Source organism: Mandrillus leucophaeus, unplaced genomic scaffold (assembly GCF_000951045.1).
Source record: "Mandrillus leucophaeus isolate KB7577 unplaced genomic scaffold, Mleu.le_1.0 Scaffold274, whole genome shotgun sequence".
Classification (NCBI taxonomy): domain Eukaryota; kingdom Metazoa; phylum Chordata; class Mammalia; order Primates; family Cercopithecidae; genus Mandrillus; species Mandrillus leucophaeus.
The window spans coordinates 1,275,026-1,292,360 of NW_012102854.1; the positions used below are offsets into that span (position 1 = coordinate 1,275,026).

At 54.8% G+C, this 17,335-nt stretch overlaps 2 protein-coding genes across 4 annotated transcripts in view; both read right to left on the reverse strand.

Annotated features, from left to right (window-relative positions):
• Positions 1-784: 784 nt before the first annotated feature.
• On the reverse strand, positions 785-13,060 carry APLP1 (amyloid beta (A4) precursor-like protein 1). 3 transcript variants are annotated; one of them, XM_011984845.1, is made up of 17 exons: positions 12,688-13,060; positions 11,149-11,292; positions 9,957-10,089; positions 9,637-9,749; positions 9,244-9,377; positions 8,947-9,131; positions 8,365-8,495; positions 7,255-7,329; positions 6,308-6,466; positions 6,094-6,222; positions 3,960-4,059; positions 2,747-2,854; positions 2,463-2,486; positions 1,918-1,988; positions 1,620-1,682; positions 1,357-1,500; positions 785-1,234 (listed from the first exon to the last, which is right to left on the reverse strand). In XM_011984845.1, exons 1-17 carry the CDS (start codon positions 12,715-12,717, stop codon positions 1,136-1,138), a joined length of 1,842 nt encoding a protein of 613 aa, XP_011840235.1. In that variant the 5' UTR covers positions 12,718-13,060; the 3' UTR covers positions 785-1,135. The 3 variants fall into 3 exon arrangements, with proteins under 3 accessions (XP_011840235.1, XP_011840234.1, XP_011840233.1); XM_011984844.1 differs by lacking the exon at positions 12,688-13,060 and adding an exon at positions 12,178-12,516; XM_011984843.1 differs by lacking the exon at positions 12,688-13,060 and adding an exon at positions 12,178-12,516 and having other exon boundaries at positions 2,463-2,489.
• A 747-nt stretch (positions 13,061-13,807) lies between these two features.
• Positions 13,808-17,335, reverse strand: part of KIRREL2 (kin of IRRE like 2 (Drosophila)) — a 15,166-nt gene continuing 11,638 nt past the window's right edge. Inside the window, 2 exon segments of the mRNA XM_011984871.1 lie at positions 13,808-14,803; positions 17,249-17,327. Of these exon segments, the coding sequence (XP_011840261.1) occupies positions 14,468-14,803; positions 17,249-17,327 (415 nt within the window). The 3' untranslated portion in view covers positions 13,808-14,467.

The window sequence follows — 17,335 nt, forward strand, 5'->3', positions numbered from 1 at the left end:
CCTCCCAAAGTGCTGAGATTACAGGCGTGAGCCACCGCGCCAGGCCTAAATTTTTTTAAAAAAAATTATCCAGGGGTGGTGGTGCGTGCTTATAATTCCAGCTACTCGGGAGGCTGAGGCAGGCGGGTCACTTGAGCCCAAGAGTTGGAAGCTGCAGTGAGCTATGATTGCACCACTGCACTCCACCCTAAGTGACAGTGTGAGACCCTGACTCTTAAAAAAAGGGAGGTGGGAAAAGGAAAGAAAAAGAAATTCTTCTGCATTTATATGGGCAGTAGGGGGAGAAAATAAAACGAAGTTCAGTAGGCACGTGCAGATATAGATCCCTTTCTGGGACACGTGACTGGAAGCTCCACACTTCAGAGGGTTTCTATAGATTGCCCAAGAAGGAATGAAGACTTTGGGGAATGGGAAGGTGGTTCACGATTCATAATATCTTACAGGACTCTCGAAGATTGGGGTGGGCGCTACGTGTGATTGTGTGTGAGGCTAAGCAGATGGCAGGGGAAACTCGCTGGAGCCCAGCCTCCTTGGGGTCCACCCTGGTACCCAGCAGAATGAGAGTTAGAAGGTGCGGCCAGTTCAGCACCGCGGAGAGCTCCGGGACAGGCGCTGATCCCGGGCCTCCGAGCCCAGCCCCCGGCGCTCCCAGCCCTTCCCGCAGGCCCCGCCCAGATGTAAAGCTTCGTCATCCCGTTTAAAGAGACCAAAGCGGCCTGGGCGGGGATGACACCGCGTCCAGCTGTGGTTACAGACTAATTCTCCCACAGAGACTCAGGCTGGCTTGGTAGGGAAGAGGACTTTATTGGGATGTTAGTAAGGAAACATGAGAGGGTGAATTCCAGGGAATAGACACTAGGACCAAGGTGTCGGTCACCTTAAGGATCCATAAATTAACTTAAAAAATAAATTAAGGTGAGGAGGTGCCACATGGGGAGGCTGCTGGGACTATCTGGGAATTCTTAGGGATGGAATTTGGAATTGGAAAGGGGAAATAAGTATTTCCAGCCCTCTCACAAAAGGGTGTGAAATGATCACTTCAAGACTCCCGGCTGCCCTAGGCTGGGAGTTGGGGTTCTGGGGCTCCAGGAGGAGGGGAGGTCTGGGTTCGGCTGAAGGGGTGAAGGGGGACGGGTCAGGGTCGTTCCTCCAGGAAGCGGTAGGTGGGGTTCTCATAGCCGTGCCGCTGCAGTTCGCGGAGCTGCTGCTCCTCCAGGGTCAGCATGGGGTCCACCTGCAACCGGCAGGGGAACGACAGGACAGTGGGGTGCGGGGACAGGACTGCCCGCAGGCCTCTCAGCCTGCCCACACCCGGGCTCAGGAACTCTTCCCACACGCCGCCCTCGTGGGTCTCACCTCCACTACGCCATGGCTGATAGCCCCGTAGGGCTTCTTCCTGCGCAGGAGCAGCATGGAGAGGACGATGAGGGAGCCTCCGCCTGCTCCCATGATCAGCAGACCCGACACAGCCTCACGGGACACCCCTGTCCCAGCTGGTGCCTGCAGGGAGAGGAGATGGGGCAGAGGGCGTCTTTGAGGGACCTGTGTGGCTTTGGGAATCAGCCTGGCCGCTGACCTCTGGCCTCTTCCCCTAGGTACCCGGCTGTTCCTCCTCTTACCAGCTCATCCCTCTGAATCTCCGATGAGTGGAAAGGGAAACCCCTTGGAACAGACGCATTCACCTGGTGGAGCAGGAGGTGTCAGGGACCCAGAAGCCTGGCACCCGCCTCCTCCTCCCCAGGGGCCCAAGAGAGCGTCCCCCAACCCTCTCATTTTCTAGGATCTCAATTCCATGTCCTCAGCTCCATCTTCCCTCAGGACAAGGAATCTAAGCCCCCAGCATCTCCTCCCTCATACCCAGCAGTATAGGCCCCGCTCTTGTTCCCCTTTGGGAGCCCACAGGTCTGACTAACTTACCTTTTGCTCATACTGTTCCAGCGGGGACATCTTCTCTTTCTCAGGGGATGCAGCGTCTTGTTCTGTGGACCCTACCCCCAAGTCTGATCTCATTCTTTTTTTTTTTTTTTAGACAGAATCTCACTCTGTCACCCAGGCTGGAGTGCAGGGGCAAGATCTCAGCTCACTGCAGCCTCAACTTCCTGGGCTCCAGTGATCCTTCTATGCCAGCCTCCTGAGCAGCTGGGACAACTGACATGCCCCACCACATCCAGGTAATTTTTAAATTATTTGTATGTACAGGGTCTCATTATGTTGCCCAGGCTGGTCTCAAACTCCTGGCCTCAAGGGATCCTCCTGCCTCAGCCTCTCAAAGTGCTAGGATTACGGGTGTGAGCCACCAGCGCCTGGCACTATTTCATTCTTTAGGGTTCAGAGGAGGGCCTTGGAAAGTATATCGGACTCTACCCCAGGGAGTCTGAGGTTCCCAATGGATGGACCCTGTTTTCTTCTGGGTTCAGGGATTAGTGGGATTTGGAGGCTGGGGTTAACTACGAGACACTCACCTTTTGGAAGGGTCATGGGGGTGTCTGCTGGAAGCCAGAGGAAGCAAGGCAGTGGAAGAGTGAAGAGAGGAGGGTTATCAGCAAAGAAAGGTGGAGAAACATCCTCCCAGGGACCAAGAATGAGGATGGGGGATCCTACAGAGGCCTCCGCAACCTCAGACGTTCCTCCCCATCCTCTCCCAGTCACTGTGGTGGTGAAGACACCCTCAGACTCTAGGGGATTACAAATTAAGCTGGGGCATGTTCCCCAATGTCTGGGGTCATCTATATGTGGGCTCACTTACCATCCTTGGAATCTGGAGGCTGCAGCCCACCCTTGTCCTCACTGCTGCCCCCAGGGGCAGGGGCTTCCAATTCACTGGGACGCAGGTATTCAGAGTGGAGGAGTTCCTCTGAGGGGGAGATGCAGAAAGGTGGCTGAGGTAGTGAGCATTGGGGTGAGTGAAGGGCACCCTAACAGTAGAGCAACTGGGGGATCATGCAGACAGCAGAGTCAGCCCCAAGTGTGGGATAGCCAGAAGTGTGATCTGAGAAAGTGGGAAGCTGGAGGGAGGCACTGCTGACAGGAAGGATGGAGGCTGAAGTTTCAAGATTATGGCTTTTTTTTTTTTTTTTTTTTTGAGACAGAGTCTCACTCTTGTTGCTCAGGTTGGAGTGCAATAATGTGATCTCAGATCACTGCAACCTCCACCTCCCGGGTTCAAGTGATTCTCCTGCCTCAGCCTCCTGAGTAGCTGGGACTAGAGGCAAGTGCCACCACACCTGGCTAATTTTTTAATTTTTAGTAAAGATGGGATTTCACCATGTTGGCCAGGCTGGTCTCGAACTCCTGACCTCAAGTGATCTGCCTGCCTCAGCCTCCTAACATGCTGGGATTATAAGCGTGAGCCACTGCGCCCAGCTCAAGATGATAGCTTTCTTAAATACCAGGAGAATCAGGGTTATGTGTGAGATACCCAGGAGGAAGCCACAATAGATCTGGGGGCTGTGGTAGGTCACACTTTCTGGTATGCATATAGGTTCCTTCCCTTGAATCTGGACTGGATTTGTAACTTGTTTTAACAAATAGAATGTGCACCCAAGCCTTAAGACCTAGCAACTTCCACTTTGATGTCTTGGAGAGCATGAACGGCCAAGTAGGGAATCCAGCTACCCTGCTGGTGAGACCACATGGAGAGGCTCCATGGAGAAGAGAGGCCCTGAGCCTCCTTGGAGAGGGAGAAAGGTCCGTTTGTGTTAGACTCCCAGCCCCCAGATGATCTGCTAGCTAAATACAACTGCATGCTTGACCACTGGCAAGACCACTAGAAGAACCACTCTGCTGAGCCCAGACTGGATGGCAGAATCATGAACAAAGAAAAATGGCTGTTGATTTTCACTGCTAAGTTCTGGGCTGGTTTGTTACAGAGAAATAAATGAAATTGGGGGGATCAATATTTAGGAGTCAAGATCTGCCCTCAGAGTTCTGGAATGGGGGCCGGGGTAATAGGCACTCACGGATTTGGGGCCGCAGCTCCTGAGCCAGGTGAGGGTTCTGGTCAAGCAGGCCCAGGCTCTGATTCACCCTCTCCTCAATCACCTGAAGGTGGGTCTGCACCTGTGGGGAGTGGACATGAAGGATGAGCTGGGCAATGCAGGCTGGACACGAGGAAACTGAGGCAGTATGAAGGAGGAATTCAATAGCGGCCAAGGAAAAGCGGCACATGCAATGGACAGGACGTGTGGCACAAGGGTCAGGAACTGGGCCATAGGAGAAGGAAATTGAAGAATGAGGTCCAAGGAACAGAAAGCGGGGTTTGAGGGGATTCCAGAGACAGGGATGGAGGACTGGAGGGTCATACAGATGACATAGTTCAAGGCAAGATTTGGAGTTCAAGAGCACAGAATGGAGTTCCATAGACAGAAAGAAAACATCCAGGAAAGGGGAATTCAAATTTGAGCACACAGAACAGGGGTTCCAGGGAAAACAAGGGGAGTTATGGAGAAAGGAGGTTGAGGGACAGGAAGAGGGTTCAAGGAACAAGGGGATTCTCGACTGGGCACAGTGGCTCATGCCTGTAATCCCAGCACTTTGGGAGGCCGAGGTGGGCGGATCACCTGAGGTCAGGAGTTGGAGACCAGCCTGGCCAATATGGCAAAACCCTGCCTCTACTAAAAATACTAGATTGGTGTAAGTTATTGGGGTTTCTGGCCAGGCACGGTGGCTCGTGCCTGTAATCCCAGCATTTTGGGAGGCCAAGGTGTGCAGATCACCTGAGCTCAGGAGTTCGAGATCAGCCTGGCCAAATGCTGAAACCCAGTGTCTACTAAAAATACAAAAATTAGCTGGGGTCAGGCGTGGTGGCTCACACCTGTAATCCTAATACTTTAGGAGGCCAAGGGTGGATCACCTGAGGTCGAGTTTGAGACCAGCCTGACCAATATGCTGAAACCCCGTCTCTACTAAAAATACAAAAATCAGCCAGATGTGGTGACACCTGCCTGTAGTCTCAGCTACTCGGGAGGCTGAGGCAGGAGAATAGCTTGAACCCGGTAGGTGGAGGTTGCAGTGAGTCCAGATCACGTCACTGCACTCCAGCCTGGGCAACAGAGTTAGACTCTTGTCAAAAAAAAAAAAAAAAAAAAAAAAAAGTCTGGCATGGTGGCAGGCTCCTGTAATCCCAGCTACTCAAGAGGCCGAGGCAGAATTGCTTGAACCCAGGAGGTGGAGGCTGCAGTGAGCAGAGATCACGCCATTGCACTCCAGCCTGGGTGACAGAGCAAGACTGTCTCAAAAAAAAAAAAAGAAGTTACTGCGGTTTTTGCCATTACTTTCAATAGCAAAAACCGTAATAACTTTTGCACCAACGCAATACAAAAATTAGCCAGGCATGGTGGCACGCGCTGGTAATCCCAGCTACTCGGGAGGCTGAGGCAGGAGAATTGCTTGAACCCAGGAGGCAGAGGTTGCAATGAGCCAAGATTGCACTGCACCACTCCAGCCTGGGTGACAGAGTGAGACCCTGTCTCAAAAAAAAAAAAAAAGGATTCTGGGAAAGGCAGTGAAAATTCAAGGGACAGAACATAGGATCTGCCGGGCGCGGTGGCTCAAGCCTGTAATCCCAGCACTTTGGGAGGCCGAGACGGGCGGATCACGAGGTCAGGAGATCGAGACCATCCTGGCTAACATGGTGAAACCCCATCTCTACTAAAAAATACAAAAAACCAGCCGGGCGAGGTGGTGGGCACCTGTAGTTCCAGCTACTTGGGAGGCTGAGGCAGGAGAATGGCGTAAACCCAGGAGGCGGAGCTTGCAGTGAGCTGAGATCCGGCCACTGCACTCCAGCTTGGGCGACAGAGCAAGACTCCATCTCAAAAAAAAAAAAAAAAAAAAAAAAGAACATAGGATGAAGGGCAGGGGGAGTAAGAATCCAAGGGACAAGAAACAGGCTTCAAAGGCACAGTATGTGAGGGTCCATGTTTCAGGGTCAGGAAGCAGAGTTAAGAGACTGGGAAGGGGCAGAGAAGCGGTGTTCAAGGGATAGGAAGGGCTTCAAAAGACAGAAAAAGGGTCTAAGGGACAAGAGAAGAGCCTGAGGTGCTGGCGTCTGAGGAATAGTGGTGCATTTGGGAGCTGGAAGGATGTGAGCACCTGGAAACGCATCTGCTGTGCTTTCTCGGGATCCACGGCAGCCACGTGCTGGTAGTGGCGTAGCGTGTGCCTCTGCTCCTTCTGCTCCGCACGCAGGTAGTGCCGCAGGGCCGTCAGGACACGTTCCGCCTGTGGAAGGGACACAGGCTGCCCAAGCCCACCCTGATCCTTGTCACCCTCTGCTCTCTGCTCTCTGCCCCCGTGGTCTCCGCACCTGAGGCGGATCCCCCTGCAGGGCCGCAAGGAAGCCCTCCAAGGCGGCCCGGCGCTGGTCGTTGATAAGGGCGATGACACGGGTGGCATGGGTCTCCACCAGGCGCTGTCGCTCACCAGACACCTGCTCCTCCAGGGTCTGCAGAATGGACTGGAAGTGCTGGGGAGCGGGTAGGCACAGGGTCAGGAGAGGAGAAGATGGGTCAAAGCCTGGTCAAAGAGAGCCTGGAAAGGCAGGGCTACATGGGGTTAGGGGGTGTTCCAGGGGTCCAGGCCTGGGCAGAACCAAAGGTTACGGACTGGAAGGGGTGGGCTACAGGGCCAGGCAGAGTGGAGGTGGGACTAGGCCCACTGGGAGCCAATGTGAGGATGTAAACTGTAAGATTGAGTGGAAACAATCTGGGAGCAGAACTGACCAATGTTAAGGTGAAAGGGACAAAGCCTTGCAGGGCTCCTGGCCTGGGCAGGGTCAAACTAGAGACAGGCTGTGCATAAATGACACGATAGGGGTGGGACCAAGAGCTGGAATGGGGGCTAACATGAGTGGGGTCTCCATGGGGTAGGTCAGGTTGAAAGAGGTGAGATTGGCCGGGCAGAGCCAGAATCAGGGGGCAGGGCCTGATAGAGACATGAATGCATCAAAGAGAGACCAAGAAGGCCCTGGCTGCATCTGCAGGGGCCCCGGCTTGGGACAGGACTCCAGAGCCAGCCCTGACAGGCAAGTCAAGTGTAGATGGGGCCAAATATGGCCAATCTGAGGAGCAGAGCAGTGTCAGGTCAGATGGCGGCTAAGAGACGCAGAGCTGCATGTAGGCATGGGGACAGGAAAGGCTAAAATAGGTGGAAAGGGGTGGAACTGGATGGGCAGGACACAGCCAGAGCCAGGTGAAACTGAGTATGCTCCAGGTGGCGGACAGGCATGAGTAGGACCCACTGGGGCTGTCCTACCTCATTCAGGGCCTGTCTGTCGGCTTTAGGCAGGTTCTTGGACTGGTTGTCGGCCATGGCCCATTCACGCATCACCTGCGTACGGAGGGGAGCTTCAGGATCCCAGAATCCACCCTGATCCACCTGGCAAGTCCCCCAACCCCTCTTTAAGATTTTAGAGGTCCCATGGCCGGGCGCGGTGGCTCATGCCTGTAATCCCAGCACATTACAGGGCCAAGGCGGGTGGATCATGAGGTCAAGAGATCGAGACCATCCTGGCTAACATGGTGAAACCCCATTTCTACTAAAAATACAAAAAATTAGCTGGGCACGGTGTGGGTACCAGTAGTCCCAGCTGGGGACTCGGGAGTACTTGGGAGTAGAGGCTAAGGCAGGAGAATGGCGTGAACCCAGGAGGCGGAGCTTGCAGTGAGTGGAGATCGCGCCACTGCACTCTAGCCTAGGCGACAGAGCGAAACTCCATCTCAAAAAAAAGAAAAAAAAAAAAAAAGATTTTAGAGGCCCTAGATCCCTTAAGTCTCACTGGCTCTTGGGTTCCCAAGAGGGAAGATCCAGAAGGAGTTTAAAGTGAAAGAGAGGCCAGGCGTGGTGGCTCATGCCTGTAATCCCAGCACTTTGGGAGGTCGAGGCGGGTGGATCTCCTCCCGCCAGGAGTTCAAGACCAGCCTGGCCAACATGGTGAAACCCTGTCTTTACTAAAAATACAAAAATTAGCTGGGCATGGTGGCAGGTGCCTGTAATTCCAGCTACTCAGGAGACTGAGGCAGGGGAATCACTGGAGCCCAGGAGGCAGAGGTTGCAGTGGGCCGAGATCCCACCATTGCACTCCAACCTGGGTGTTAAGAGCGAAACTCCATCACAACAACAACAACAAAAACCAGTAAAGTGAAAGCGTATCATAGACCAGAGTTTCCATAGAATCTGGTGGTGTCTCAGTAGGATTATAGATGGGCCATGGATCTCTGGTGATCTTAGGGGATGGTGTTGAGAGCTCAAGGTCAAAGGGGCTTAGGGAGCCTTTGGAGGTAGTATCAATGTGTCCTGGAGGAGTTTCCTGGTATTTAGGGAGCTCCATACTGTAGGGGGTCCTGGGGCCCCCGGTATCATCACCTCATTAATCTGGCGCATCCTACGCTCCTCCAGGTCCATCTTGGCCCTCAGGAACCCCTCGTGCTCACTGATTTCCCCAGGCATGCCAAAGTAAATATCCACACCATCTGTGGGCCTCGGGGTGGGAGTGACTGCAAGACCAGGGATCAGGAGGTCAGTCTGCAGCCCACCTCCAGGTCGCCTTTTCTACTTAGAGAACCACATTTCCTAGAGTGCACTGGAGACCATCATGCACCCAGTTTAGCCACCTCTGCTGCCTGGCATTATGGGAGATGTAGTTCTGGACTGGGCCTAGCCTTTTCTTGCAAAGCTTAGGAATCCATTACACCATCTTCCAAGCTTTCCTGAAATGATCCTGAGGACCTACCCAATGGCCCCTCTACTCCCAAGTACCCTCAAACCACCCCCTCCCTTGGCAGGTTAGCTCTTCTACCTCTATTTTATCCAAAGATACTCTCATCTTTTCTCCTCAGTTGGGCCTTTCCCCCATAGGTCCCTCCCAAAAACAGCCCCCGGCAACACTCCCCCAGATGTTTCTCCCCCTATGGTGGAGAGGCCCCAGAGGTTCAGAGACTGCCTCACCTTTGCTGACCACTGCAAGTGTATGGGAGCTTGGGGGTGGGACCCTTTCCTCCTCTTCTTCCTCTTCAGCCTGTGGAGGCTCCACGAAGTAATCGTCTACTGGCTGTGGGAAGGATTCCTCCTCTTCCTCATCCTCAGCCCCCTCTACTCTGCTCCCCGGGGGCCAGGACCGGGTGGAGGGGTCACTGAGGGAGCAGGAGAGGACCCAGGCAATAAGAACCCAGGCCCAGGCTCCCAGGCTTCCATCCCCTGCCTCAGGAACCTTGGGATGGGCATGGAGGGTTCCCTCTCACTCACCCAACTGCTGTCCCAGATGGGTCGGGGGTCCCTGGAGGGGGACAGCACACATACTCCACACCACGGAACCGATCCGAGCCACAGGGTAAAAGCATGCCCGAGCCGTGCAGGATGAGGCCCTGGGAGCTGCAGGCCTGTAGGAAGAGTGGACCCAGATGCCAGGATTGTGGGGTAGGAGGGGTAGATGGGGAGCTGGGCTGCCTGGGTTGGGGGTTGATGAGGCTGGGAGCCTGGATTCCTGGTTCTGGAGCAAGGGGTTGGGGGATGAAATTCTTAGATTCCAAGTGGGAAGAGGATGCTGGTGGCCCAGACCCTCGGTTCTGGTGGAGAAGGGTGTTGGGGTCCTGGTTCCTGGGTTCTGGGGGCTGGGGACGGGTGGGCCAAGGTCCTGACCTCCTGTGCCTCCTGATGCCTCCGGGTTGAACTCTCGCATTGGTCCATGCGCTCCTGGTGCAAGAACCGGCAGCCTTCAGGCACCAGCAGGGCCTCGCTCACAAATTCACCAGCTGGGGAAGCGCGGGACACCAGGGTGAGACCCTCCTACAGCACCAACCCCACCCTCCTCAGAATCCAGATATTTTATCCTCAGAGGCTTCTCTGCCCCACTTAGGACACAAGCACCCACCCCCTTAATGTGGGCCCGAGAGAGGGGCTCAGAATTTTGCCCCTCGGAAACTCCCACCTCAGTTCCCCTCTCCCCGCCTGGGACTCACGCAGGCAGCGGAAGGGCACAACCTGGTGGTGGGGGTGGGTGCAGCTGCCACTCCGGGCACCCCCGCACCAGCGCTCCATGGGGATGGCCTGGGTAGCCTGCTCTACACGTGCGATCTGCAGCTCCGGGTACATCTGGGGGGATCAGATGGAGGCAATCAGCCCACAGCGCCGCCTCTGCCAGCCACCCCTCTCCAGTAGTCAGGTCCCCTTTCTTCCCTTCCTCCCTCCCTCCTTTCTCTCTCTCTCTCTCTCTCTCTCTTTCTCTCTCTCTCTCTCTCTCTCTTTCTCTCTCTCTCTCTCTCTCTCTCTTTGTCTTTCTCTCTTTCGGAGATTTGCTCTTGTCGCCCAGGCTGGAGTGCAATGGTACAATCTCGGCTCACTGCAACCTCCTCCTCCCAGGTTCAAGCTATTCTCCTGTCTCAGCCTCCCGAGTAGTTGGGATTACAGGCACGCACCACCATGCCCGGCTAATTTTTGTATTTTTAGTAAAGACAGGGTTTCGCCATGTTGGCCAGGCTGGTCTCGAACTTCTGACCTCAGGTGATCCGTCCGCCTCCGCCTCCCCAAGTGCTGCGATGACAGGCGTGAGCCACTGCGCCCGGCCAGGTCCGTTTTCAAGGCTATCTTTTTTCCTGTGCTGTTTCTTTCTGAAGGTCCCTCTAAGCCCACCTCTCTGGTCACCCCTCCTCGCAGTCAGATTCGTCTCCCCAAAGGTCTCACCCTCCTTTTAGCCCTGCCTTTTCCTCTATTTCGCCTCTCCAAAACTCTCCCTTCCCATTACAGACTTGTCTTTTCGTGGCCACGCCCCCCAGCTCTCCGCGCTTTCATTGGGCTCCACCCCTTTCCCCATCTCGCTGGTCCTTAAGGTCTCTTTCTGTCTTAGCCCCGCCTATCCTTTCGCCACTCCCCACTACACCTCTGCTCTTTACAAAGACCACCAGATTCCTAAATTCCACTTCTTCTCTGGCTATCTCGCGGTTCTCCCCCTTTCCTGACTTAGTATCTCAAAACAGGTCCCCTGCCCTAGCATAGTTGCGCCTCTTTATTGGCCACATCCCCCAGCCTCCACGTCTTAGATCCCGCGGCACCTTGGACCACGCCTTTTTCAAGTGTAGCTTTCTACGGGCGGCCCCGCCTCGTTTGGGGCCCGCTTTCCCGCTGGCCCCGCCCCTCCCGCTCGGCCCCGCCCACCTGTCTGCAGTACTCCAGCACGCGCTGCGGGTCCCGGAGACAGCGTCGAGAGCGCTGTGGGTCTGGTTCCCAGCGGCCGGTGCGCAGGTCCCGGTGAAGGGTTAGGCGCCCGCATAGTCCAGCCACCTGGGCCGACCCCGGGGCCTGGATGGAAGTGGAGGGGATAATGAGGGCCCGGGGGGCGTTGGCATGAGGGTCCCCTGGTTCTTGGCTCCCTAGGACCGAGACCCCCAGCACCAGCCCCCTCCCCCAAGCACCGTTGTGCACACCGCCTCCATGGAGGCACCGTTCCCTGGGAAACAGCTCCCGTAGGGCGGGGGCGCCCTAGCTCTCCCGTTGCTATGGCGACCCGGGTCCCCCGGGATTCTTTCTGCCTTGTTGCCGCGGAGACAGACTCCGCCCCGACCCCAGCTCAGCCGCTCTGGAGCCCGAAGGGGTTAAACCTGAATCGTGGAGGAGGCCTGAACCCAGGCGTTCTGGCCCCTCCTCCCTCCATCCCTTGCTCAGGCTCCGGTTGCAGGGTGCAAAGCTGATAAGGCCTGGCTTCAGGGGCCTACAGTCCTGGACACCAGGTCCTTGAGGACTGGAGAGCTACATCTGGTTGGGGTGGGTGGTGACTGAAAGACCGGACTCCTGGGTCCTGGGAGGCTGCAAGGGCCTCCATATGGGTCCAGAGAATACAAGGGGTCTGGATTATTGGATCTAAGTGCCTCGCTGCTTGGTGGGTCCTATGTCCAGGAGGGAGGGGGTTAGGACCTAGTCACCTGGGTCTGGAGAGGGGGCTGGACTTCTGGGACCAGGGACTCTGAATAGACCAGTTCCTATGCTCGGGGTGGGAGGGGGCTGGGACGTCGGAGGATGGGGGAGCTGGGGCCTGGAACCCTGGGTTCATAAATGCGGTTGGGGGCGCCTGGGGGCTGACCACCTGGCTGGAAAGACCGCGCTTTCTGTCCTGTACATGTCCGCGCTGGCGTCCAAAGACCCGGTCCCGCCCCTTCCCCCATCCCCCAGGACCCGGCCCGGCCTCACCTCGGCCGCGCCGGGGCTCCCACCGGCCAGGCTCCCGATGGCGGGCTGCGCGCGCAGAAGCAGCAGCAATAGTGGCAGCAGCAGCGGCAGCGGCGGCTGGCCCGGGCGGCGACTTAGACCGCGAGCAGCGGGGCTGACTGGCCCCATGTCCCGGTCCTTGCGCCCTCACGTCCCCTGCACTCCCGCCCGGCCCGGCCCCAGCGGTGACAGGAGCTCCCAGCGCCACCGCCGCCACCTCCTCCTCCCGCCGCCCCCGGGCTGCGCCGGCGCCGCCAGCCACGCCCCGCGCCGGCCCCGCCTTCCTGGCCAGGACAATAGCGTGGCGGCTCCGCGCAGTGTGGAGCAGCTCGGGAACCCCGGGCGGGAGCCTGCGCCAGGCCCCCGCCCCTGGAGATTCCAGGCGTACCGCCCCATGAAGGGCCCAGCCAGGAGTCCTGCTATGGGCTCAGCCCGTTGTGGATTTTGAGTCCTCCCGCAGGACTCTCACCCTCTTTAGAACCAGACACTCACAGTTTTGTCCTTCTCCAAGGATGCAAGCATCAGAGACCCCCGTCCCCTAGTAAATTCCTCTGTTGAGGGCTCAGGAATACAGGCCTCCAAAATGTCCCGTCAAGATGGCAGCAGTTGAGACCCAGTCCCCTCCTCTTTCAGATCCAGAAGTCTGGGCACCTTCTCTCTCAGGACCAGAGACCAAGCCCCCAGCCCATTCTCGCTCAGAACCAGGAGTTCAGTCTTCCTGCTCTGCTTCCCGAGGGTCCCAGGGGCCTGGATCTTTAACTCCTAGCTCAAGGATCCATGAACCAAAGCCCCCAGGACCTTTCTTTAAGGATCATCCAAGCAGGCACCAGCACCATGCCCACTGTGGGTGCAGCGCCCCAGGATTAGGGTCTGGATCTCCACCCTTGCTGTAAGGACCAGGGGATTGCCATTTTCATGCCCATAGTCTCCCCTTCTCTGTCCCACTTCAGGGCTCACTCATTTGTCTCCTCTAATGAGAGTGTAGAATTCTGTCTTTCCCAGGACCCCTGGGGCAGCCCTGTCACATGTGTGCAACTGTGTGGACATCTATGCGTGTGCCTGTGCATACATGCCAATGTGTGTGTCTTTTCTGTTTGCAACTCGTGTGTGTGTGTGTGTGCGCGTGTGTGTATGAAGATGTATATTAAAAGAGTCCATGACTGGGCACAGTGGCTCACGCCTGTAATACCAGCACTTTGGGAGGCCTAGGTAGGCGGATCACTTGAGGTCAGGAGTTTGAGACCAGCCTGGCCTACAGGATGAAATCCTGTCTCTACAAACAAATACAAAAATTAGCTGGGTGTGGTGGTGTGCACCTGTAGTCCCAGCTACTTGGGAGGCTGAGGTGGAAGGATGGCTTGAGCCCAGGATGCAGATGTAGCAGTGAGCTGAGATGATGCCACTGCACTCCAGCCTGGGCCATAGAGCCAGACCTTGTCTCAAGAAAAAAAAAAATAAAGAGTCTAGAGTGCTTTGCAGGTAGCAAGAGGCTGAGAGGTGGCTCACAGTTTTGCTTCTACAGCCACCTTATAGGCTAGGGTAGAGGAGAGACCTTGGGACAGGTCTAATGGACCCCTTCCTTGATGGAGGGTAATAATGCCAGTAGACTCCCTAAGACACACTTGCCTCTTTGACTTTTTTTTAATTATTAAACATAAATATTTTTATCCCAAGATTCCCCTTTGCCCCAACAGTGCTAATTCTCACCATATCCCCACTCCTTGGGTCCAAGTCTTTCTGAGTCTTTAGGGAAAGTGAAATCAAGATGGTGGCCATCTTGGGTTCCTAGGGAGTACACGGCCATCTTGGCTGCATTTCCATTGGCCGAGCAAAGTTCCCCTCAGGGAGAGCCACAGTGGGGCCTGGTATGCTCTTCATCTTCATCTATCCTATGCTACCTTTCTTCTCAATGCAGATGGTCATCTTGAAATATCTTCTTTCAGTGGCTAGAAACAACTTCCATCCCAGCCCCAAACTCCCAGCACCCACTGCCCTGTCCCCCTCTCTCCTCAAAGGGCCTACCTGCCATCTTGAATCTCTTTTACACTGGGACATAGGTGGGCCTATTGGGTGGCCATGTTGCTCCCACTTGGGGCATCCCCTTTGACTGAGCTGACTGTATACAAATACTCCTGACAAATGTAATGATCTTTCCCTCCCCTAGTGTTCAATTTTGGAGGAGTAAGGTCGCCAACTTATCCTGGCTCCTCAGAAATCAGGACAATCCATTATGGAAAGTTGGAGATCCCAGGACTCTTCCACTGGAGAGATGTCACACATGAGTCTGGAGACGCGGGTGGCTAGGTGTGGGGAAGACAGCATATGGGAAAGGGGGAGTCCCGGGGGCCAGATCTGGGGGCCCAAAGGATGCGGGTTTGATGTAGCTGGTGAAAGCTCGAGGGTGGGGTGTGGTGAGGTAGCCTGCCTGGGTTCTGTAAAGTCTGCAGGGGGGTACCATGCCCAGGTGTGGGTTGAAGTCATAGAAGGTGGGGGCCCCTGGGGGCCCAATGGGGGAGGGTGGTGGCAGGAAGAGGCCTCCTCCAGGGGCTTCGCCAAGGCTCAGGCTCACATTGACTCCTCGGACCTTGTAGTAACCGTTGGTTGGGTCCTGAGGGGACAAATGGGACTCAGTAAGGCCTGTGAGCATGCAGGGGGGATGAGGGTCACTGATGGGTGACACTGAGGGTCACACACTGAAATACACCAGACCTTGAGAGAAACAAAAAGTGACAGGAATGGGCAGAGACACAGAGACACACATGGACTGGGAGAGAGAGAAAGTGAGACAGAAGAACAGTGACAAGAGGCAAAGGGTTAGGACATGGGCAGAGAAAGGTAGAGACAGAGGGATATAGGCCTGCTGAGGGGTGTCAGTGTGGAAGATGCAGAAGGAACAGGAGAGAGGCACTCACCTGCCCAACAGCCTCCAGGCTTTGATTCAGTGTCATGCCCTGTGTTGCTGCTACAAGGCATGTCACTAAGATAGAACTGAACCCTGTCCTCACACCAAGGGAAAAATGACAAATCATGAGACAGTACCCAGAGGGGTCAGGGCCGTGCCTGGGAAAGTCATAGGCAGTGACAGGGGCTGTGATGGCAGAGCCCTCAGCATAGCGAGCGGGATAAGGAAGCCCAGATCAGAGTGGTCATAGTTGTGATGGGTGGAACACAGGCAGAATGATCGGGCTGTCATGATGCAAGCATGTTGCGGGAAGTCAGGGACCCTGAACAGAGGGACCAGCTGGAGCCACGGCAGAGGAACATAAATTGTGATCACTTTAATATGGACATTTATCAGTTCCCAAATATACTTTTATAATTTTTTATGCCTGTCTTTAATCTCTTAATCCTGTTATCTTCATAAACTGAGGATGTATGTCACCTCAGGACCACTGTGATAATTGTGTTAACTATACAAATTGATTGTAAAACGTGTGTTTGAACAATATGAAATCAGTGCACCTTGAAAAAGAACAGAATAACAGCTATTTTTAGGGAACAAGGGAAGACAACCATAAGGTCTGACTGCCTGAGGGGTTGGGCAAAAAGAGCCTCATTTTTCTTTTTGCAGAGAGCCTATAAACGGATGTGCAAGTAGGAGAGATATCACTAAATTCTTTTCATAGCAAGGAATATTAATATTAATACCCTGGGAAAGGAATGTCTTCCTGGGGGGAGGTCTGTAAACGGCCAACTCTGGGAATGTCTGTCTTATGTGGTTGAGATAAGAACTGAAATATGCACTGGTCTCTTGTAGTACCCTCAGGCTTACTAGGGTGGGGAAAATCTCTGCCCTGGTAAATTTGTGGTCAGACCGGTTCTCTGCTCTCGAACAATGTTCTCTGTTATTTAAGATGTTTATCAAGACAATATGTGCACCGCTGAACATAGACCCTTATCAGTGGTTCTACTTTTGCCCTTTGTCCTGTTCCCTCAGAGGCATGTAATCTTTGTTAGACCCTTCTAGTAGTTCTGCTTTTTGCCTTTTGAAGCAAGTGATCTTTGTACCTACTCCCTGTTCTTACACCCCTCCCCTTTTGAAACTCTTGATAAAAACTTGCTGGTCTGAGACTCAGGTGGACATCACAGTCCTACCAATATGTGATGTCACCCCTGGTGGCCCATTCCTCTCTTTATACGGTCTCTTTTTATTTCTCAGCCAGTTGACACTTACAGAAAATAGAAAGGACCTATGCTGAAATACTAGGGGGGATTCCCCCAATACAGCATGGGTTTCCTGGAACAAGAAATGTCTGAGCTGAGACTGGAGGACTAAAGGAGGGAATTAGGTAGACATGGGAAGGAAGGTAGGAGTGTTTCAGGCCAAGAGAATGGCATGTCGGCTGGGTACGGTGGCTCACGCCTGTAATCCCAGCAATTTGGCCGAGGTGGGCAGATCACTTGAGGTCAGGAGTTCAAGACCAGCCTGGCCAACATGGTGAAACCCCATCTCTACTAAAAATACAAGAAAAATTAGCCAGCTATTTGGGAGCCTGATGCAGGAGAATGGCTTGAACCCAGGAGGCAGAGGTTGCAGTGAGCCGAGATTACACCACTGCACTCCAGCCTGGGCAACAGAGTGAGACTCTGTCTCAAAAAAAAAAAAAAAAAAAAAAAAGGAGAGAGAAAGAGAGAGAATGGCATGTGCTATGTACAGAGGAGAGAGAGAAGTGCTCTGGCCTGGGGATGGCCTGGAGTCAATGTGGCTGTCCTGAGGTAGGGCCCCAGAGGAAGGACAGGTTTGGGGAGATATGGGGCCAGTGTAAAGGGGCTGAAAGGGGGCTTGACCGTGATGAGGAGAGCACAGGCATAGTGAGCCCCATCTGGGGCTGGGACAGATGTGTGGGCAGAGTCTGCAGATAGGCAAACTGAGGCTGGGAGCTAGGTGAGTTGGTCCAGGGGGCAGGAGGAGTGGGGTGAGGAGCTGAGTCCCAGTTCTGAGGACAACAGAAGGAAAAAGGAGGGGACAGGCGTGGGAGAGAGATGGAAACACAGTGAAGGGAGCCCCGCCTCTCCCAACAGTGAAGGGAGCCCCACCCCTCCCGATACTCACCTTGGTCTCCAGAGTCCCTTCCTCCTCCAGAACCAGATCACTGTGGTCAGTGTGCACAATGGGGCCCTGGGGTAGGGAACTTAGTGA